Source organism: Protopterus annectens, chromosome 7.part0 (genome assembly GCF_019279795.1).
Source record: "Protopterus annectens isolate FY-2018-M chromosome 7.part0, PAN1.0, whole genome shotgun sequence".
NCBI classification, from domain to species: Eukaryota; Metazoa; Chordata; order Ceratodontiformes; family Protopteridae; genus Protopterus; species Protopterus annectens.
The window spans coordinates 1,999,347,966-1,999,372,697 of record NC_056739.1 but is presented as its reverse complement, the minus strand read 5'-3'; the positions used below and the strand labels follow the sequence as shown (position 1 = coordinate 1,999,372,697).

Genomic DNA, 24,732 nt, shown 5'->3' with positions numbered 1-24,732 from the left:
GATGATTGTGGAAGTATTTAATGTGAATGAACTTCCAGCAATGTTTTTTGCCTTGAAAAAGCTCGTAAGTGGTTGAGTGAAAGCGCTTGGAAGATATTGTGGAAGATATTGTGGATTTTTACTTTGCCTTGTTATATTAAAGGATCTTTTTGGAGACCTAGCAGCTGTTTGATCTCTTCATCTGCTTATTTTGAAAACCTTTGTTTACGTGCTTCCGGGTCCTGTCGTGCCAAGTGGTTTTTATTCTTGGTTGGATTTTGCTTTTAGTTTTGATATATATATATATATATATATATATATATATATATATATATATATATATATATATAGATCTACTTTAGAAGCTCAAAGTTTCAAAACTTTGAACAACAAATGGTGAAAAAACTGATAAATATCCCGTTCCACACTGTACGGCAATCTCCATTCAAAACGTTCAAAGTTTCAAAACTTCGATCTTATACCCTTGACCTTTTGAAGGGGATCCTTATATATATATATATGAGAGAGAGAAAGATATATATAGATATATATGGATATGGTTTTCCTATTATTGGTTGATTTTAAGGAAACTTGACCTCTAAATTGTCACCACACTTTGGTCAGTAATGTAGATCGTCATCAGATCTGTGAGAGCAGAAAATCTCTGGGGTTCTGGAATATGCCTTTTCCCCTAGGATTGTGCAGTCTCAGAGTTTGGATATATAATAAGCAGAGAGTGTGTTTTTTTAAGTTTGAATGTTCTGGGGATTAGCCCTGGAGCATGTGCAGTAACATGTCAACAATTGTTTGTGAATGTAAGTAAAGTCGACATACCAACAGTTTGGTTTCTATATATCTATGCTTGTGCCAAATATGATTTTACTATATGCACTTGTGTTAGGGCAATCAATAGAATGTCTTTATTATAATGTTAATGGTTTCTTATTTTCTCTTATCATTTTAGGTGATTTATGTCAAAGGAGCAGAGACTGTGTCAATCCCTGGTCCACAGGGACCTCCTGGAACTCCAGTAAGAACACAATATTTCTTTGTTTTAACAATCAGTAAATGTTTCTCACATATCTGAATATACCATTTCTGTCAGAGGAACAGTGATTTGTTATGAGAAACAGCAGCTTCATGTGGAGGCACACTTTGAAAAAGTGAGGGATGGAACCTCCCATTTTTAATTTCTCTTATTGAGGGTCCACAATTCAGCTCAATGGTTGAAGTCAGCTACGATTTTTTTCATAGGTTCATAGGTAGGTACTAGGCTGTCTGCTCAAAGGCATTTATAAGCCTAGCCAGAATGTGTTGGCTTTCGCCGCCCCTTAGATTAGTTCGCTGTGCCTCTGTCCAACAGAGCCACTGAAGTGATTCCCGAGGTAAACTTTCTGTTTCCCATCCACTCGTCAAGGTTTTTCGTGAAGAGTGTTAGCAAGGAGCTCTGCCTAATGTAGATTGGAATCTTGTTCCAAAGCATGGGAAGTCTCTGGGACAGGAATCTTATCCCTCCAGCATGTCCTATATATTGTTGTGGTGAGGTTTAGATTCCTAGAGCGTGTGGCTCGAGGGGATATGGTTTTCTTTAGGTGGAGCATGTCCATCAATTCTAGGTTGGACATGGCCTTGTATGTCAGGCAGAGATCACCTCTGAGTAGGTGGTATGCAACAAATCACAGATGGACTTTCTTCAGTCTAGCTGCATAGGGCATCTGTTTGAGGCCAGTGATCCTCTTGGTGAGGTACTTCTGTAGTCTTTCCAGCTGTTGCAGGTGTCTTGTAAGGTACATCCCAAATGGGGAGTTGTACTCTATGATGGGTCTGATGAGTGACGAGTAGAGGGGCACAGTGACCTCTTTTGATCTGGATGCGAACCCTTTTGTGATAAGGTGGGCCACAAAGAAGAATTTTCTAACCACTTTGGCAATGGGATTATCAAAGGAGAGATTACTATCTACTTGGGTCCCCAGATCCCCTATTACATCTTCCATATTTAGGGGACTACCAACTATGTGGTAGTTTGTGGGTACTTTGTTTTTTCCAAATGGGATGACTATGCACTTTTTGGCATTTAGCTTGAGGCCATGATTTTGACACCAGGAATCCATCTCAGTGACACCCTTTTGGAGGATGTCTATGTCAGCCGGAGAGTCAATTATAACCCCTAGTTTGCAGTCGTCTGTGAACTTGGTCAGCCATAGTCCTCCTGTGCTTGCCTTTATCTCTGAGAAGTATAAGCCGAACAGGAGTGGTCCTAGGACTGAGCCCTGGGGAACGCCACTTGTAACCGGTTTAGAGTCAGACCTAGCTCCCGCAACTCTCACCATGTGAGTTCTGTCCGTTAGCCAGTAGGCAACCCATCTTGTGATGTAGGGGTTTATGTTCAGGCTGGTGAGCTTGTCTATAATACCAGAATGGAGAATGGTGTCGAAGGCCTTTGCGAGGTCTAGATAGGCTGTGTGTACCACCTTTCCCTCATCTATAGCCTTGATAACTGTCTGAAAGAAGTCCACCAGGTTTAGGAGGCATGATCTGCCCATAACAAAGCTGAACTGGGTAGGGTCCAGTGTTAGGAGGTTCCTAATGTCTCTGTTAATGAGTTTCATAACGATGCGCTCCATACCCTTGCAGACCAAGCCAGTTAGGCTTATAGAGCAATAGTTCCCAGGTTCTGTTGTGGCTGCACCTTTGTGGAGTGGTATAACCATTGCTGTGCGCCACTCTATGGGTAAGTAGCCTGTGGAGAGTCTGAGTCTGAAAAGTGTGTTTAGGTGAGGGGTTGGTTCATCTTTGAGCTCATGTAGGACGCAGCCTGGGACATCGTCCGGTTCCACTGATGCTGTGTTTTTGACTTTAGAGAGGACTGTTTTAACCTGAGTGTCTGTGATTTCAGGGGGACTACATTCTTCTGGTATGGTTATGGGCCCTTTTGGGGGTGAGAGGGGGGTGATGTTTGCACTGAACTTGACTGCCAGGATGTTGCCGATATCAGTTGGTTCAGTGTATTTTGTGCCATTCTGCACTAACTCCGAGCAGATCTGAACATTGCCACTGAGATTCTTGACATAGCTAAAGAATGCCTTGTGGTTATCTTTGGAGTCCTTGGCAATTTTTCTTTCAAAGCTAGCCTTAGATGATTTTTATGAGGGATCATAGTTTCTTGCTGATACTGATCAGGGATGTCTTCCCTTCTTGGGATTTTACTCTTTTCTGTACTAGTTTCCTCCTGTTGTATAGCTTGTTTATGGCAGGGGTCCACCAGATTGGTTTCCTTTTCTTGGAGGAGTGAGTCTTGGTTTTGCTTGGGATAGCATGATCCATGCATTCTTGTAGGTGCCCGTAGAATGCATTAATAAAGGATTTTGCAGCTTGGACAGCATTATCCTTTAGCATGGGGGCTTTGAAACTTTCCATCTTAAGTAACGTGAAGTTTGCTTTTGAAAATTTTTTCACAGTGGTTTCCTTGACTGGGGGTGGGGGCAGAATGTAGATATCCAGAGTGATTTTTTTATGGTCAGATCTAACCAGCAAGGGGTTGACCTCTGATGTGGAACACCGGTCACCCATATTGGTGATGACCAGTTCCAATATGTTGTCATCTCTGGTGGGAGTGATGACCAGTTGATCCAGGGTGTTTGAGTTTATAAATTCTAGGAAATGTTGGGCAAGGAAGTTAGTACTTGAGTAGTTCTCCCAGTTAATGTTTAGGTAATTGAAATCACCCAATATTAGGGTGTTTGCTAGGACCTTTATGTTTCCTAGTGTTTCCAGAAACGCAGAATGGGGGTTCTGTGACTTGGTGAGTGATCTGTAGCAAGCTACAATTTGAATTGCAGTTTTGCCCATTGTTAGTTGCACGTGGATGATCTCTGAAGCATCGTGCTGTGCCAGTAACCTGGAGGTGTGGGTATCCTTGGTGAATATGGATACGCCCCCGCCTTTTGTATTTTGGTCCGGATTCTGTGGCCGAAATGTATGGTATGAGTTGTAGCCTGATAGTGCTGGGGTGCTCTCTGGAGCATTAAACCAGGTTTCTTTTACTGCACATATATCAATTGTCTCCATACTGAGGAGTGCCTTGAGTGCGTGCATTTTGAGGTTTAGACTTCTGGCATTGAGTAGCATTACCCTCAGTTTTTTGTTACTTGTGCTATTTACGGGAGTGGGTTTGTCTTTTGAGCCTTGGCTAAAAAAGGCACTATGGGGATGGCAAGAGCCTTGGCCAGTATTCAAAAGCCTAAGGGTGACAGGTGCAAGCCGTCTCTAGTGAAGCAGTGTGGCTTGTCAAGCATGTCATCCCAAGTGGACAGACACTGGATCCCCTTTGAATGACAACAGAAACTTAGCCAGTTGTTGAAATTTATAATTTTTTCTTTATACCATGGTATCATTCTTGGTGAGGGCAGGATGCTACTCAGGGTCAGGGTCATACCGGCCTGGGCTACATGATCAGAGAGATCTTCCATGTCTCTTTTCATGTAGTCCAGGGAGGTATGGCTCAGGTCATTCACACCAACATGGAGAATGACAGAGTCGTACTTGTACTTGTTTTGGAGTGACCTGAGTGCTTGTGTTATGTGGTGGATCCTGGCACCCGACAGGCAGCTAACAGTAACCTTCTCCTTGTTCAGCCTAGTGAGTGGGACGTCATTGGGCCTGTCTATAGTCACCTATTACTAGTGTGTTGGGTATGTTATTTTGCCTTAAGGGTTGTGATTGCATGGCACACTGATTTTATGAAGTATGTGTTTCATGGTTTATGTTGGGGGGGGTGGAGGTTGCTTGGATGTCTGCTTTGGAGGTCTCTGTTGCTTTTGCTGATTTTTATTTAGAGCCTCCAAGTATGTTTTTGTGTATTTATGTGTGTTTTTTGCCGGTGCTGGTTTAATGGGTCTATGTGAGACTGGTGGTATGATGCAAGTATTTCCCTTCTCTTGGCTGTGAAATCCAGTCTTTGGTTGAGAGAGCGTAGCCTCCAGGTTGGCTGTATAATTGCATCTCTCACATGTATTTGTGTTTGGTGGTAGGAGGAGAGAGTTGTCTGTGTACATGAGGCAGTTGTAACATTGCCTCAAAATGCACCGTTCTATTATTCATATGAGTTTCTGTCTTACACATCAAAACATCATCCCTATTTCTATTTATTGTGATGGCATAACTCTTATCATCTTACAACAAGAATCATGGGAAGATCCAAACATAATCAAGAAAAGTGCCACAAACCAGAAATTCTTAAAATGTTGTATTTGTTGTATGTATATATATATATATATATATATATATGTATATATATATATATATATATATATATATATATATATATATATATATATATGTGTGTGTGTGTGTGTGTGTGTGTGTGTGTGTGTGTGTGTGTGTGTGTGTGTGTGTGTGTGTGTGTGTGTGTATATGTGTGTGTATAGATATATATATAATATATATATATATATATATATATATATATATATATACATATATATATATATGTATGTATGTATGTATATATATCTATATATATATATATATATATATATATATATATATATATATATACATATACATATGTATGTATATACACACATTTAAATGTGACAATGCCTGGCTACAGAACATTGCATGTAATGTGGTACACTTTCATCTAGATGTGGTAGCAGCGAAGACCTCATAGAGTTTGTGTTGTTACTGTGCATTTTGATGAACATCTTGATGTTACTTCATATCAGGGGAGAACGGTCATGCCTATTTGGGGGGAGGTGGAGATGGGGAGGTGCATGGGCCACAGGAGTGTGTGTACTGCCATAGTCTCTTGGAGGGGGAGGCAATGTGGCAATGCATCTGATTTCACGGGGAAGCTTTCAGCTTACCAGGCCACCACCTAGTGGTAGCTTTCATAGTGAGCATACAGGCGCATGTAGGTATTGTAGGCCTCCACAGTGATGTTTATTGCTCATTCCCTCATCCATGGAGTTGGGTTAAGACCATTACTTATGCCGTCATATCCAGGATCCCAGCAACTAAAGAAAATATCTTAAAAGCTGCCTGTATGATACCCCCAGATGGATCTTGTCCTCATACATCTAGTGGAAAACTCACCATTATAATGGAATGACAGATTCAAGTACACTGATGCTTGACGATTGCAGGCATGGGACAAAATAAACATGGAAAATAGAAATGAAGGAAAATAATTGTCCAAGTGCAATCATCACGAATTATCTTGCCGAAAGGCAACTTACCAGAAATTTGACAGCTTTGAAATCCAAAATTCAGTTTGTTTCTCAGACCATGAAGCATGTAAGAAGCCTGCAAATGGTCACTGTTCCATATCTCTGCATGTTGTAGGGGAATAAGAACTGAAAGTATGTAACCTTTTACCATTTTAGAAGACAAAAAGGTGGAAACCAGCAGTTAGAAGTGAAGGAATTTAGTAAGGAAAGGGTGAATTTTTCATTTACTCACCATTTGTTGTTTATAAGGGCACCATTCCAAAACAATGGGAATCTGGTGAGCTGCATGATTCATAAAAAATATATCAAACAAGGGGAAGGCTGTGAAGAGAACATAACATTATCAGTAGGACACAAAAATGAGAGAGTGTTAAAATATTCATGGTATCAGGTAAAATCATTATTATTGTAAAAATAAAAAGTATAAGTTCTTGTTTCAAATTTCAGTAAATAAAGAAGTAAAGTCGCCTATTATTTTGCTTTGTTTCTAATGAAAAGCTAGGAAGGGTAAAATTAATTTATAAAAGAGTTGGAGTAGAGGGGTTAAGGCTGTGAGCTGTAGTACATGGTTTGATTCCCTTACTACTGTTTGACATTGAGCATGTCAATCAGACAGTACATGAGGAAACTGAAAATTTAGGCCAGGCTCCTCTATGGTGGACTGCAAGCGTAGTTAGTACCAACTATGAACCTAATGGATCAGTGGCACAGTCTCAGGAATATCTCAAGTTCTGTACAGAGCCATAAAAATGTGGAATATTCATAAATATAGTTGCCAGTATCGAAAACTCTTGGAACAGCCTCATCTTGATCAGGATCGAAAGCAGGAATGGTTAAGGAGAGGTGAATTTAAACCAAAATATGAAAGGCTAATATTAGTGGCCCAAGATAGTGGACTGCTTACACATTGATTTACAAATTCTACTAAACATGTGGTAAAAACAGACAAATGCAGGTTTTATAGAACAGAATGGGAAACAGTCACATATCTTGTTGCTGGTTGTGATATAGGTTCATAGGTAGGTACTAGGCTATCGGCCCAAGGGTCTAAGTAAGCCTAGCCAACAAGGTTCCCTGGTTTATGCCACCCAAAAAACTTAATTTCCTGTGCCTCTGTTGAGCAGAGCCACAGAAGTCATCCCCGGGGTGTATTTCCTATTTCCCATCCACTCATCAAGATTTTTCTTGAAGAGTGCTAATGAGGAACTTTGCTTGACATAGATGGGTAGCTTGTTCCAGAGTATAGGAAGTCTGTGGGACAGGAATCTATCTCCAGCATGTCCTGTTTATTGTGGTGACTAGGTTTAGGTCCCTAGAGTGTGTAGCTCGGAAGGATTGGGATTTCTTTAGGTGTAGCATGTCCAACAGTTTTGGGTTTAACATAGCTTTATATACTAGGCAGAGATCTCCTTGGAGTAGGCGATATGCTACAGAGTAAAGCTACTGTTTTTTGAGACGGTCAGTGTAGGGCATCTGTTTGAGGACAGTAATCCTCTTGTGAGTGGTACTTCTGTGACCTTTCCAGCTGTTGCAGATGCCTTGTGAGGTACATTCCAAAAGGGGTGTTGTACTCCATAATGGGTCTAATGAGTGCCGAGTAGAGGGGAACAATGACCTCTTTTATCCTGGATAACAACCCTTTTGTGATGAGGTGAGCCACATAGAAGGATTTCCAGATTACTCTGGCAATGTGATTATCAAAGGAGAGACTACTGTCCACCTGGGTCCCAAGGTCTCTTATTACACATTCGGCATTAAGTAGACTGTTGTTTATGTGGTAGTTCATGGGTACAGAGTTTGTACCAAAGGGGATGACAATGCACTTTTTGGCATTGAGCTTGAGGCCATGCTTCTGACACCAGGCACCTGTCTCAGTGAGGCCCTTCTGTAGGATGTCCACATTATTTGGGGACTCGAGTATGGCTCCTAGTTTGCAGTCATTTGCAAACTTCGTTAGTAGAGGCCTTCTGTGTTACCCTGTACTTCAGAGAAGTAGATACCAAACAGGAGAGGTCCCAGGACTGAACCCTGTGGTACTCCACTTGTCAACTGGTTTGAAGTCAGATTTGGAGTCTGCAACTTTTACATTGTGGGTTCAGTCAGTGAGCCAGTTGGCAACCCATCTTGTGATGTAGGGATTTATACCTAGTTTAGTGAGTTTAGCTATAATTCCAGAATGGGGGATGGTGTTGAAAACCTTGGCGAGGTCAAGATACCCTCGTCTATGGCTTTGGTAGTTGATCAGTTTCAGAAGGCATGATCTGCCTTTCATAAACCCGAACTGGGTGGGGTCCAGAGTTTGGAGGTTACCAATGTCTTTGTTTTTGAGTTCCATGATTATGCGTTCCATGGCCTTGCAGACCAGGCTCGTCAGGCCGATAGTTCCATGGATCAGTAGTGGCTCCCCCTTTGTGGAGTGGGATAACTGTTGCTGTGTGCCATTCAGTGGGCACAAAGCCTGACGTGAGACTATGATTGAGCATGGTGCTTAGGTGGGGAGCCAGTTCATTCTGAAGTTCATGTAAAATGCAGCCTGGGATGTTGTCCGGTCCCATGGATGCTGTGTTTTTGCTTTTAGAGAGTGCAGCTTTTACCTGCATAGATGTGATTGCAGGGACTCTGCATTCTTCCTGTATAGATATGGACCCTTTAGGGGGTGGGGGGTGGGGTAAAGTTAGCACTGAACCTATCTGCCAGGATGTTGGCAATATCAGTTGGTTCTGTAATTTTCATGCCGTTGTGCTGTAACTCAGAGCAGATCTGGGTGTTGCCATTGAGATTCTTGACATAGCTATAGAATGCTTTGTGGTTGCCCTTAGAATCAGTGGTGATTTTGTTTTCATAGCAAGCTTTGTAGGATCTTATAAGGGATCTCAGCTTCTTACTAAGGCTGACCAGGGAGCTTCTCCACTCATGGGATTTTACTCTCTTTTGCAACAGTTTCTTCCTTCTGTTGTAGAGTTTGTTTATAGCAGGGGACCACCAGATTGGCTCCCTTTTTTTGGAGGATAGCATCTTGGTTCTGTTTGGGATAGCACGATCCATGCACTCGTGTAAGTGCTTTTAGAGTCCATTTGTGTAGGATTCAGCAGACATAACTGTATTGTCCATCTGCATGGGTGTCATGAAGTTTGTCACTTCTGTGTTAAGAAGCATGAAGTTGGCTTTGGAGAAATTTTTTACTGTGGTTTCCTTAATGGTGGGTGGGGGCGTGATGCAGATATCTAGGGTGATTAGCTTATGGTCGGATCTGACCAATGAGGAGTTGACTTCAAATATGTAACACCGGTCACTCATGTTGGTAATGACTAGGACCAGGACATTGTTGCCCCTGGTGGGGGTGTGGATAAGTTGATCCAGGTAATTGGAATTTATGAATTCCAGAAAGCGTTGAGTGAAGGAGTTGGTACATGAGTAGTTTTCCCAGTTAATGGTGGGGTGGTTGAAATCGCCCATTATTAGGGTGTTTGGTTGAACCCTAATATTTTCCAATATACCAAGAAAAGAGGAGTCAGAATCCTGGGTCATGGTGGGGGATCTGTAGCAAGCTACAATTTGGATTGCAGATTTACGCAGAGTTAGTTGCACCTGAATAACCTCGGATGCATTATGCTGCGCAACTAGCCTGGAGGTGTGAATATCCTTGCCTTTGGTGTTCTGGTCCAGGTTAGATGGCCGAAAAGTGTGGTATGAGCTATAGCCTGGTAATGCAGGGGTGCTCTCTAGAGCCTTGAACCAGGTCTCAATCACTGCACAGATATCGATGTTCTCCATTTTAAGGAGTGTCTTGAGTGAGTGCATTTTGAGATTTAGACTTCTAGCATTGAGTAGCATTACCCACAGTTTTTGCTTGCCTGTTCCTGTTATGGTGGTGAATTTGTCATTTGAACCTTGCCTAAAAAAGGCACTATAGGGGCAGAAGAGTCTTAGCCTGTATCTGGAATCCCAGGGGTGACAGGTGCAGGTCATCTCTGGCAAAGCATCGTGGTCTGTCGACCATGTCTTCCCAGGCAGACAGATACTGGATCCCCTTAGAATGACACCAGAAGCTTAGCCAATTGTTGAAGTCAATCATTTTGTCCTTGTACTGTGGTATCATTCTGGGCGATGGCAGGATGCTACTCAGGGATAGGGTCATACCTGCCTGGGCTAATGGCAGAAAGACTGTATACTGAAAGGCATAACTGTTGCACTGGGGATTATGAAACATTATAATATTGACTTAGCTGAAAAACACTGGGAACATAAGCCCCAAAGCGTCAGAGAAAATGATGAAGTTTATGTCACATGAGATCATCCATTACCAACAGTTCAAAAAATACATGTGAAAAAGTCAGATATATTAGTCCATGAAAAGATGGTAAAAATAGCATTGATCATTGAAATTGCTGCACCCAGTAATTGCAGTGTCTTACGTACAGAGAGGCACACAGTCATAAAATACCAGGATTTGCAGCCAGAAATGGCCACAGTGTAGCAGAAGAATACCCAGACAGTTCCAGTAATAGTAGGAGCAACGGGTCTTATAAAAATGAATTTACAACTGCACAGATATGTTACCAATATAAGTAACTCCATGTGAATTGCAGGAGTCATTACTGGGCATACTGCAGGTGCTGTGAAGAGCACTTCTGGCTAACATCAAAGATTGAAACAATACTAATTTCATGAACTTTAATTGTACTTTGACTTAGGAATGGGGTCCATTCCCATCATGGTATCAGAAACCCAAAAGACTTGGAAAAGTTAAAAAAACTAAAAGCCATAGCAATGATATCCTTCATGACTATGTTGCTTTACATACAGGATTTTGTTTAGTGGGGCATGTGATGTAGAAACCTTAAGCTTGAAGTTTCTACATCACAATAAGTCTCTCTGATTCAGAGACCACATTTCCAGTACTGTTTGTACCCTAACAGTAGCTTCAGCACAGACAGTGTTCTTGCTGGGGAAGGCAAATGCTATTATGCCAGTCTGGCAAAGAAGCTAATGCAAATTATCTATGTACTCTCCTAGAAATGATGGTGTTTCCAGATTAATTCAGTGAGTGGATTTTGTCTCTAGGAGGAAAAAGTGAATATGCCTTCTTTTGTCAGTGTTCACTAATTCTTATGGGCATAGTCATGGCTTGTAGTGGAACTACAAGTAAGTATAGTGGACTCATGGGTGTGGGTGTGTGTACCTATGTGAGACTCATTGAAAGCATGATTGCAGCTGAACAGGTGTATGTGCCTATGTGTCTGTCTGTCTGACTGTCTATTTTTATCTGGGCTATCACCCTGCAGGAGGCAAGTACAGGAAGCCAAATTTTTTGTGTGCTGGACCATGCATGCAAGTATGTGAGTGAGTCTTTCTGTGAGTGTGAGCAAGTGTTATGGATCTTTTTTTGTGGTGGCATGGATATGTATATGAGAGTATGGGAAGGGTGTATGTCAGTGTCTTTGTGTGTGTGTGTGTGTGTGTGTGTGTGTGTGTGTGTGTGTGTGTGTGTGTGTGTGTGTGTGTGTGTACGTGCATGTGTATTTTAATCAGTGTCTGTGTGTGCCATGTTGAGGGGTACCTATTCTACTGCTATGCATTGCCTGGTAGGGAAAACAATGGCAAGGTCAGGTATGACACTGGTATTTATTCAGACAAATGATGCTGAGCCACTGTCTCTAAATTAGGGACTCTCTCCTTCACATTAATTGATCACACCATTAGCCAATTAGTGTGGGTGGAGAGAATCTCTGAATCTCACATGCGCACACACACAAAATTGCATTATCTCATTTTGGAATAGAGCTCTGCATGTCTTCTAAGCATCCTGGTTTTAAGAGAAATGAAAGTTCTATTTAAATTTGAAATACTAACCTGTAGGGGAAAGAGCCAGTACTGCTGTTGTTCATCGAATTGATCACTATTGCAGTAGCCTTAGCTAGCTGGGTTATATCTTGCCAAGACAGCCGGCCAGCTTCCAAAGCTTCAGGTAACCTTCCAAACAACCAAACTGTTAGGCAGCTCAAGCTAAGTTGACTAAATGACAAGTTTGGGTGTGAAGCCCTTCAGAGCTTTACTGCTGCCAAAGAGTACTCTTCTCTGAGGCTTTTGAGGATCGACAATTGGCTTGTGCTTTCCTTTCCTAGGCAGATAAGTTCCTTTTGGGGAAACACCTTATATTCTTTTAATTTTGTTGATGTTTTATTACTTTCTTCTTCAGGAAAGTTTATTTTAAAATCTAGTAGTGTTCTGTTTTATCTGACTGCTTCAAGACTGCAATGTACTTTTAAACAGAGAACTAATTTTTTTCTGAAGTGGTGTTTATTTCACTTTTGTGCAGCTGGCATAGTGTTTTAAAGTGTGTTTACTGTGTTTTTCTGCCAAAAAACTAACATTTGCAGAATGTCAGTGTTGCTGGCAATTGCTGCTTGTCTTCCCGAAGAAAGAGACACCATTTTCAGCTTGACCATAGAACAGACTACTAGTTCCACAGTCGGTACTTCTTCCAACCAAAAAAAAAAAAAGTTAACTGTCTTTGCCACCACAACAGGGTTGCAATTTGCCTCAGCCTCAGGTGAGTGACTCTGCTGTGGCCATTGTTGTACCTCATACCACTACCCTGCTTCCCCCTGGTGGAGTACCTACAGCCGCTATGAACTGGGGGTTAATCACATCTTCTCTGGCTGTTGGGGACAAGGGAGAGCCACTGTTGTTGCTGTTCATGTAGGATATAGCACAGCGTTCCCTGTTGTGTCAGAATGCTATGCCCATTCCTAGGGAAGCTGCTGCTGCCATTATTATGGCTGGCCCCATTTTTCTAGTCAAAAGGAAACAGACAACCAAACATATATCTACTATATCTCAATTTTCTTGGATAGGAGTAGTTAAATGGGACTGGCTCAGGGTTTAATTCAGGCTATTGACCCTTCTTGTAAAGTAGTTTCTGGTAAAAGGAAGAGTGAGTCCGCTCTTTCTGAAGTGATTCAAGATCCTGAATCTGAACAGGAAGATGCAGGGGTGGATACAGGATTTTTTTTCTCAGATTTCTGATTCAGACTCAGAGATTCAGAGGGGATCTCAGTTTCTGATTCTCCCCGTAGGGGTTTCTCTTTCTGTTTCTGTTTCTCTTTCTTTTTGTCTTTCTATATAACTATTGCTAGAATGCACCAGTGTTTTCAGAGGAAGAACATTGAGTTTTCTCAGTCCCTCAGAAAATAATAGGAGTTGTTACATAAGAACTTTCCAGAACCTACACCCATTCATCCTGTTCGGTCTGCCTTAGAGGATGTCCGTGTGTGGGTTACTGCCTGCAATTTTCCTGATAGTCAGCCTTCTGCCCCCAAAAAGGTAGACTACATAAAATTCTTCGGTCTTTTAAATGTTATATAGTATTCCCAAACCTGACCCAACAGTTATAACTTTAGTTGTTTCCACTGCTGCTAAGCACTTTAATTACAATCCTACTCCTTCTGATAATGATAGCACAGTTGATACATATGGGAAAAACTTATACTTCTACAACCTTGATTTTCAAAATTTTGAATTGTCAGGCTCATGTGTTAAAGTTTGTACTGAGGAATGTTTTATCTACAGTTTTTTTTCTTGTGAGTAAAAAATCTACTGAAATAACAGATCACTACTCAGTGTTTACAGTATGTGTGTGTGTGTGTGTGTGTGTGTGTGTGTGTGTGTGTGTGTGTGTGTGTGTGTGTGTGTGCGTGTGTATATGATAGTTCATTCTTCTTCCAGGGTTTTGGCCACTGGTACTGTTTTGAGGAGGTTTGATGGCTGCATTCTCTAAACCTCCCAGATTATGTTAAAAAAGAAGATTTTAAATTCTCCCTTGGATAGAGATTTAGTGTTTGGCCCCTGTGCTGCAGAAGTGATCAAAAACTGTGATGAAAGGGGGAAGCTGATGCAGGGAACCTCTAAGACTTGTCAACCTTCCTCTTCTAAATTTTCCAGTGGGTTTTCTATCTCCTCATCCAATTTCAGCCAAAAAACAGAATAAACAGTCTCAACAAAATACATGTAAACACAAGTTTAAGAAGACATGGCAAGGTATTTCCAAAAAGATGTCTCAGACTTTCCAAAACCAAGGAAAATCCAACAAGTCTGAATGACTATTCAAGAGACCCTGTGAACCCCTCTTGTCCTGGACCTTTTTTCTTCCGGATATTCTGAATCTCCATTTTCCCCTTTGGCAACAGGTAATTTCAGACAAATCAGTTCTGAAAGTCATTCATCAAGGTTACAGATGGCAGTTGGAAGAAATTCTTTCTTTCTAGGGGATCAAGTCCATATTTCAATGATTTGCTTATCTTTGCAGTCATTTACGTCCTCCAAATCAGACTCTTTTGTTTCTACCAATTCTTCATCACATGCTGTCCAAAGAAGTGATAAAACCAATTCCTCTATTCCAGATGGGGAAGGGATGTTTATTCCAGAATGCTGTTAGTGCCAGAGAAAGAAAATTCTTGGAGTCCAGTTCTGTTTCTTTCTTTTCTAAACATATTTGTGATACTGCCCAAATTCAAAATGTTACTTCTCAACCTGTTACATCTCCTTTCTATTTCAAGTGTCATGGCAACACTAGACTTAAAAGATGCTTATCACATTACTATTCATCCAGACTTCAGATGTTCCCTAAGGTTTTGTGTGTCTGGATCACATTATCAGTCCTCTGTCTTTCTCTTTGACTATCCATGGCACCAAGAGAGTTCACAAAGTGTCCAGTTCCAGTTATAGCTCATTGCAGGCTACAGGATATCCACATTTTTCCATATTTAGATTACTTACTTATCTCTGCAGAGTCTTTTTCAAAGTATCAAGAATCTCCCTTGGGTAAGAGATCTCTTGCAAGAGCTGGGATTCCAAAAGAACTTCAAAAGTCTTTCTTTTTCTTTATCCTTTCTTCCCTGTCACAGATTTGAGTTCCCGGGATATCAACTAGACACCTCAGTTCAAAGAGTTTTTCTTCCACAGGAAAAAAAATAGATCTCTATGGAGATCTATTACAAAGTTTTCCACTCAGTCTTCAGTCACTGTGAGGGAATACCTCAGGATTCTGGGTCTCATGGCATCTATGATTCTCATGATACCCCTGGCAAGACTCCACATGAGAAAGATAGAGTGGTATCTGAAATCTCTTTGGTCCCAGCATCAAAACCCTTTACCTTTTCAAATACCAGTGTGGGGATTTGTCAGAAAAGAAATCTTTTGGTGGAGACAACAGATATCCTTAAATCCAGGTCTGCCTTTTCCTTCCCTGCTCCAAAGCAGTGAATCACCACAGACATTTTGGAGTTTGCTTGGGGAGCAGTTTCGGGAGGGATAATAGTGCAGGGTGTGTGAGATATCAAAGGTAGATTTATGCACATAAATATCAAGTAGATGCTTGCCTTGATTAAGGCACTCAAATCTCTTAACCATAGGGTCATAGGTTCATAGGTGATTACTAGGCTAATGGCACACAAGTCTTTACAAGCCAATAATACCCAGGATATGACAATATTATGTCTTAATATAAAGAAAGATAGGAAAAGAATGATTTTGAATAAAGTAGATGAAGTCCTGGGTAGTCAAGGATTATAATTCTGTTCTGAAGTTGGGTGTGGCATGTACTGGTTATAACCTAAGGCAGCAGTACAGATTTGCCATACACTCTAAAGAAAATTACCCTTTTTATATTACTGTGTAGTCACTGGTATAGCTCTTGAAACCACACCTCCAACATTGCCACATTTACTACTGGCAGAACCATGATTTAAACCCTCCTTTCACATGTTAATTGTTGTAAGCAGTATGGATGTAAAGCCCATGCTCCTGGAATGTCATATATTAATTAGTGACAGTTGTGTGGGCCTCAAACCCTCTAAGCCTGCACATCACATATTAATTTTATGCCATCAGGTAAATTACAGGCCCAGATCATCACACCAGATACCTGTGAGGATGCAGAAGTTATTACAGAATCTATAGATGTATGAGCTACAAGTGAAATACAGACCAGGCAAGAAACCGCACATAGCAGATACATCAAGCAGGTATACCAGAGAAAAAAGAACAGGTGAGAAGAACTATAGATTTATTAGGTCACAATACAGTTATCAATGGGTAAAGAGAAAGTAAAACAATTTCAGAAATGTGCTAATACTGACATAGAAAGAGAGTTACTAAAAGTCATTATAGCAAAAGTTTGGCTTGAGCAAAACTCATTTGAAAGGAAAGAAATTATTTTTTGTTTAAGGAAAACATAAGTTGCATTTGGGATTTAATATTCAAAGTTCACAAAATAATATTTATTTATTTTATTTTTATTTAATACTTTTTAACTGGTAAAGTCCGACTTGGAACAAAGCCAATTTTCAGCAGAGGCCCAGGGAGAAACGCTCCAGGCGTAAATATTTCTCAGGCACCAGAGCAAACAGATGCTTGAGGAGGCACATGAATTACCTCTATGAATAATAAAATCTATGGAATAAGCAAGAAATATAATCAACCAGGAATGTTGACTTAAACAGCACAGGTAATGCAAAGCTATGCTACTCAAACTTTATATCATAACAATCCAAAGAAGAGATAGTAGAGATTATTAACCTAGTTGTCCCCTTTGGGAAGAACCACGTACCTGTGAACTACCACATAGGTGGCAGTACACTAAACACCGAAAGTGTGATCAGAGACCTAGGGACACAGGTGGACAGTGGTCTCACCTTAGATAACCACATAGCCACAACAGATAGAAAATCCTAATACATGGTACACCTCATCACTAAGGCTTTTCATCCAGAAAAAAGGAGGTCATTGTCTCTCTGTACTCATCCCTCATTAGACCCATTATAGAATACAATGCTCCGTTTGGTATGTACCTCACAAGACATCTCTAACAACTAGAAAGGCCCCAGAAATACCTCCCAAAAAGAATCACAGGCCTAAAGCAGATGCCTTATGCTGATTGTCTAAAGAAACTCCAGCTATACTCTGTCGCATATCGCCTAATCAGAGGCGATCTCTGCCTAACATACAAGGCCGTGTCAAACCCAGAGTTGTTGGACATGCTACACTTAAAGAAATCCCAATCCCTCCGAGCCACATGCTCCAGGAATCTTAACCTTGTCATCACAATGAATAGAACATGGTGGAGGGATAGGTTCCTGACCCAGAGACTCCCCATGCTCTGGAATAGGCTGCCCATACATGCCAGGCAGAGCGCCTCAATGGTCTTCTTCAAGAGGAACCTTGACAATTGGATGGGAGATAGGAAATTCACTCTGGGGATCACATCAGTAGCCCTGCTAGACAGGGGTCCAGGAAAGTAAATATTTGTGGGAAGCAATAGCCAGGGAATTGTTATGGCTAGGCTTGTATAGGCCCTAGGGCCAATAGCCTAGTATCTACCCATGAATCTATGAACCAAAGCAAAGTAGACTTCTAATTATATGTTGTACATTTTGGGCCTATCAAGACCAAAAATCTGAGATCCCTTCATTCACATTCTTAAACAGACTCAGGTAGCTTATCCTAAACAACACTATGCTGTTTTTCATCAACCTTCCCACATACCCAAAAGCAGTGTACCTATGTTATTTGTGCTACAATAGCAACATCCTGAGTGTATGGATGCAAACATGTAAGAAAAATGATATGTGGTATAAAGGACTATATGCATCAGTTTCCAAGGATACTATAACCATTCTACTGGCCTTACTTTTTCTTTAAAAGCTGGCAGCACTTGCAAATGATGGTTTTCCCTCAAGTTGCTTCCCTAACCTTTGTTTCTACTCAGCCCAGAATTGGGGAAGTTTAAAGCTGTAAAACTACATTAGATTTCTAACTTGGATAGTATCCCCTTCCTGACAACTTTATCATATGATATCCACTCAGCACACTGCTAATCCATTCATCAATGATCACATCCAGTGTTTATCTAGGACTAAGTGATTAAATTAAAGGCATTTATAAAAGTCACGTATGCAGTGCTGAAGTTACTAACTGGTTCTTGTAGTGAATGTTGGCCTTGTGGCCTGAAAAGCTGACTGCTCCTTGATAGCTCTAACAAACACCAGGGGTTTCATAACCCTCTCAGGTCTGTGTATTCACTATCTAAGAGCTCTCTAGATAGTACAATGGTGGGAAACAGGTTTACCTTTGTCAGGTGCTTGTTCAGTTTGGATACAGTTTCCTGTGCGATATGAGATAAACACTGTTACTATAAGTATCCCAAATTGAATCTCTTGCTAACCAACAATTTGTATTCAGACTCAGCAGTAATTTCTCCCACAACATAGTACCTGTTTTCACTTGTCTACTTACCCAAGATGTTTTATGCGTCACTTTCACATACTTTGCAAAATGTGCTCCACTTGGATCTCCCTCCATATACTGGCCCTCACTGATAATCCAGTCTAACATACTGTTTCTTTGCCCACAACAGAACTCTTATTGCATGAATTTGCCACTGTTTCAAGATCCTTGTGTGGGTAGACAAGCCAAATATACTTATATCATGCAGCCATTTTGGGAACAATGTCTGATAATGATCTCTTTTCCAGCTGTAAGACTATCTGCTTCCATTTTTCTGTTTTTTCCAAAACCATGAAGTGTATAGTTTTAACTTGTTCTGCAAGTCAGCAGATCAGAATCCTAAATGCTTAAAATGGTTGTTCTAACAATCAAATGAAAAGCTGTATACTACATGACCTTACAGTATGTAATTAAAGGTAAGCAACTTCTCTATATTAATAGAATACACTGCTGTCTGATGAAAACAACTCCCACAAGATAGATAGGACTATATGTGGATGGTTAAGATAGAGCAACATGTCATCAGTGACCAAGTTCAATTTGTGGTTTTATTCTCCTACCTGTATGCCACTAATTAGCTCTTTTTCAGAAAAGGTATAAGGTAGTTTGTCAGGTGCTCAACCCATACTCAGTTGAGATAGAGCAAGAAATATGCTGCCCTAGTTTTACTATTGCTTTCACCTTCTTGTACAAACTGTCTGAAGTGGATGACCCCACCCCAATGGAAACTCAACCCTTTTTTACACCATATAAAGATACTATAAATAAAGCTTATCACATGCAAATAACCCCTAAAGTAATATTTGCTTTGGAGCCGACAGAGCATATTCATATAGCAAATGGTCATGATAAGAAATGACACAGCATATTCCTGTAGCAAAAGGGTCATCATAACAGAGTCTACTGCTCTACTACCCTGAATAAAAGAATACCGATCCAGGTGAATCAATTTTCCTGTTCGTTGCAGCAATATAATGATCCAATTACTCATGTAAATCATGTAATCTGCACTTACTAGACAAGCAGAGAGATAATAGCCTAACTGCCCACTGGATTTCTTTATAGGTTCATAGGTTGGTACTAGGCTATCCGCCCTAGGGCCTATACAAGCCTAGTCATAACAATTCCCTGGATATTTCTTCCCACACTATTTACTTCCCTGGACTACTGTCTAGCAGGGCGACGGATGTGATCCCGGGGGTGAATTTCCTTTCTCCCATCCAATCATCAAGGTTCCTTTTGAAGAGGGCCAAAGAGACACTCTGCTTGACAAGTATGGGCAGTCTTTTCCAGAGTCTGGGGAGTCTCTGGGTCAGGAACCTATCCCTCCAGCATATTTTGTTTATTGTGATGACAAGGTTTAGATCCCTGGAGCATGTGGCTCTGAGGGATTGGGATTTCTTTAAGTGTAGCATGTCCAACAGCTCTGGGATTGACAGGGCCTTGTATGTTAAGCAGAGATCACCTCGGAGTAGATGATATGCGACAGAGTATAGCTGGAGTTTTGTAAGGCAGTCAGCATAGGGCATCTGCTTTAGGCCTGTGATTCTTTTAGTGAGGTATTTCTGTGGCCTTTCCAGTTGCTGCAGATGTCTTGAGAGGTACATACCAAATGGAGCGTTGTATTCTATAATGGGTCTAATGAGGGATGAGTATAGTGGGACAATGACCTCCTTTTTTCTGGATGAAAAGCCCTTATTGATGAGGTGTGCCACATAGAAGGATTTCCTGACTGTTGTGGTGATGTGGTTATTGAAGGTGAGACCACTGTCCACCTGTGTCCCTAAGTCTCTTATCACACTTTCGGTGTTTAGTGTACTGTCACCTATGTGGTAATTCACGGGTACATGTTTTTCCCAAAGGGGGATAACTATACATTAATTGACATTGAGTTTGAGCCCATTGCTCTGGCACCAAGCATTTGTTTCTGTAAGGCCCTTTTGTAGAGTATCGACATCATTTGGGGATTCAGTAATGGTACCCAGTTTGCCGTCATCTGCAAACTTTGTTAACCAGAGTCCCTTAGTGTTGGCCTGTACTTCAGAGAAGTAGATGCCAAACAAGAGAGGTCCCAGGACTGAACCCTGAGGTACTCCACTTGTCACTTGTCTGGAGCTGGATTTGGAGTCAGCTACTTTTACAGTGTGGGTTCTGTCAGTAAGACAGTTGGCAACCCATCGAGTGACCTAGGGATTAATGCCCAGCTTAATAAGTATATCTATGATTCCAGAGTGGGGGGATGGTGTCATAGGCCTTGACGAGGTCCAGATAGGTTGTGTGGACTGTCTTACCCTCGTCCACGGCTCTGGAGACTGATTCAAAGAAGTCAGTCAGGTTCAGAAGACAAGATCGGCCCTTCATGAACCAAAACTGGGTGGGGTCCAGTGTTTTAAGGTTGCCAATGTTTTTGTTTATGAGTTCCATGATAATACATTCCATGGCCTTGCAGATCAGGCTCGTCAGACTGATGGGGCAGTAGTTCCCAGGATCCAAGGTGTACCTTCACTCAAACTTTGTTAAGTTCATTTCTGTTTTCCTTTGCAATAAATTTTAGATCTGTTGCCTATTGGAGATGAAGTGTTTTGCATCCACTTTATCTTCTCCTTGCTTGCGCATATCTTTTTTTTGTTTGTTTTTGCCCTTGTGCCTACCAATCGTCATGCCTCTCTAGACAGTGTCCATTTCTTCCTATGCTCTGGGGATTCCACCTAGAACAAAGGTGAGAACTGTCCAAGGGAGATCTTCCTTCAGGTAGCCATGAGGGTGCTTTGTGTTCTCACCAGCATCCTGGCAATGAAAATATTTTTGAATTACCTAAGTTCTCATTCTGAGGTAGAAAGTGAATGAACCACCTCCCCGAGGTGACACGCAGTACCCTCCCCTATGCGTGTGCACACTTTTGCACAATTTGCTGAAGGCTATCAACATAGGTTCAAGTTGGTGGTCTTACAAATGATCTTTTACTGCAACAGTTTGCCTTTATATTGCAGTTTTGCAATTGAGATTACCTGAGTGTTTTTTATCAGCAAAGCAAGGTGCTCAGAAAAGTTCAAGTAATGAAGAAATGTGAATGATCAGGAGGGAGTTTAAGGTCATTTATTGCAACTGTTAACAGTCTAGCAAGGTGCTCAGGCTATATCCATAGCCTACAAATACAAGCATAACCTTGTATCTGCAAATATGTTTTCTTCATTTCTTATGTGATCTTATTCACCCAGTATGTGTCTGCAAAAAGTCCATTGATATCAGTGCACTACCCTGGTAAACAAATATAAATAAAAAAAATAGGTAACCTGAAGAGCATTAAGTGTTGGTAGGTTAATAGGCATATAGCTAGAGATATCAGACTTGGCTGTGAGGACTCTTTAGGAAGATGTATTACCATAGTGTCATAGCTTCTTTCTATTTGTAGTCAGACAGCAGTTCTGAAATTAGTGAATGTGGTACATAGTTTTACCTCCACTAGGAACATATTCCTTAGATGTTGTAAATGCTTTGTGATGTACCCATCTCTTATTTCCCTATTATTAATAATGTTCTTTTCCTATTGTTAAGATTGCTCATTCATATATTATAAAGAACAACCTTAAACATGGTTTAACATTAAACAAAGTAAAATGGGTACCTATAAATGTGGTAACTGCAAATTTTGTATGTATATTGATACAAGAAGTAGTTTTTACTCTTCAGTTTTTAAGAAAGAAATAAAACTGAGAGTGTAAGGTAATTGTAACACTATGAATCTTGTTTATTTATCACGCTGTAAATTATATGACTCGTTTATGTTGGGAAAACTAACCAAAGGCTTAAGGATCGTGTATGTAGTCACATGTCTGATATAAACAGGAAAAAAGTTACAAATGCAACTTTTAAACATAAGAATGACAAAGGTGAAAATCATCATTTTAAATTTATTTTAGAAATATGTATTGAGAATATGAGCAGAGAAGATATTTTGTTAAAATGGATATTACCCCTTAAATGCCACGTTACACCAGGGCTTAATGGCTGTGTTTCTTTAAAACCTATTCTGAAAGAAAAACATAATTGTGTTTGAATTTGTTTGGTTTAATTGCCTAATTAATTCTGAGCCTGTATTTAAAGAGCAATGATTTAGTGTCTTAAAGTTGATGCCTGAGGAAGCCCTCTAGGGTGAAAGTTTTAACTTGCATATTTTATTTGGCTTTCATTGTTTTAATAAAGCTTATTATACACCTCTGTTGACATGGTTCCAGTGGCTCTTGTGACTTACAAACAGCTAATGTCAGAGCCATGGAATAAAACTATATGCCAAGAAATGCGTAATAGTAACCTTTGGGAAGTCATCCACCACTACTAACTATCATATTAACAGCACACCCCTTAGAGTTGACCCAGCAGACAGGGACTTAGGGACATACATAGACAGTAATGTAGCCTTTGACTACCACATGTTTAGAATAGTGAGGAAATCATTCTGTGTTGCGCAACTTATAAACAAAGGTATGGCATCTAAGTCCATGGAAGTCATTGTTCCACTGTACTTGCCATTCATCAGACTTATCATTGAATACAATGCCCCCTTTTGGTATGTACCTAACCAGGCATTTCCAACAGTTGGAACATCCACAGAAGTTCCTCACTAAAAGAATACAGAGCATAAGTAAAATGTCTTAAGCAGACCTCCTCAAGGCCCTATCTCTGTATTCTGTCTCCTACAGGCTGTTGAGGGGAGATCTGGGCCTGGCATACAGGGCATTGTAAGACCCCACTCTGATGGAACTCCTGCATATTCACAAAATAAACAACTCCAAAATTATCTATTCTAAAGATTTATACCTTGCCTGTGATATAAATAGGACCTGCTGGAGACTTAGGTATGTATCCTAGAGTGTGCCCTGTTGCTGGAACAGGCTCCCCATTCATGTGAAGCAGAATTCCACCCTAACCCAGTTCAAGTTAACATGGACTGCTGGATGGGGAATAGGAAATTCATCCCTGGCTTGGCACCTTTGTCTCTAATGGACACCAAAACAACCAGTAAATGGTTCATCTCCCAGGCCCTTGCTTGTAAACGTTTCTTCTTCCAAGCCCCTGTTTACACTTATCAAGAGTACCAGAACATGTCAGAGATGTGGAATGCATGGCTAGGCTTAAAAAGTCCCTTGTGGTTGTTAGTCTAGTAAATACCTATGAGCCATTGAACTTAAGAACTCCCACTGACAGCTCATGTTCGGCCAGTTATGCCCCAGCATCAACATGCATGTTTGCTTCTGCACACATGTGCATTGATTTGCCGTAAAGCACAACTGAATGCTCATTCCTAGTCCAGCGCTATAAGGAACTATAACCGAACCTTACAAATCATGTATGCATTTTCTAGCTAATCATACAACTGAATGTTCTGGTAAGCCTTAAGCACATTTACAGTCAGGACAAACAAGAAAAAGGATAACCAAGCACAGGTCTGATTTTCTCTCTAAAGAGTTTTTTTTTTGTTTGCTGTGCAATAGGATAACTAGTGCAGTGTATGTGTTTTCTGGCTGTATACATGTGCACAAGTGTATGCGCATACATTTGTCGTAATGTCACCTCTCCCTTTATAATTTAGTTGGTGGGATCAACAATTGTGCATAGATAATCTTTTTGTTTGTATGGCTTAACTTATTTAATGTGTAGTGGTACCTATGTAAGATAATGGAATATATGCTGTGTTATCAATTTTATAAAATAAAACGGTTTTGTTATTAAAACCAACCAGTAATATACTCCATTATCAGACTAACATAGTCATATGGATTTTTCAGGAATTTGTATCTTAGTTTATTTTGCTGTTTTATAATTACCACATATCATTTCCACATTATGCATGCAATTTTTTGTTGTTGTTGTTTTCAGTCAGGAGCATGTGTGTTCGCAAACCACTGACTTTTTTTTTCACTTGTGCACTTCATTGTTTGAATTCTCTGTGCATTACCTCTATGTATGCATTGCTATTGCTGTGTTGTATTCTTCCACATCCCAGTTCTCCTGTATAACTCATAAATGTTTACTAAGCAGTGTGCCTATTCTTATCCCTGGCTTTGCAATGAATATGGAAATAAACTGTATAATAAGTCTAAAACTCTTCAAGAATATTTCATGTAAATAAATCATATATGTGACGTTTTTGTCTGCCCTTGTTTTTAGGGAGTTCCAGGCATCCCAGGGACTGCAGGAACAAGGGTGAGTAATGTTTAAAGTTACCATGTGCTGTGCA

The 24,732-nt window shown here is 40.6% G+C and overlaps 1 protein-coding gene across 3 annotated transcripts in view; it reads left to right on the top strand.

The window, feature by feature from the left end:
* LOC122807296 (collagen alpha-1(VII) chain-like) overlaps positions 1-24,732 on the top strand; it is a gene marked incomplete at its 5' end in the record, with an annotated part of 1,562,855 nt that overhangs the window by 624,067 nt on the left and 914,056 nt on the right. For all 3 annotated transcript variants that reach the window (XM_044078425.1, XM_044078422.1, XM_044078423.1), the window contains 2 exon segments: positions 944-1,009; positions 24,663-24,698. In XM_044078425.1, the coding sequence (XP_043934360.1) occupies positions 944-1,009; positions 24,663-24,698 (102 nt within the window).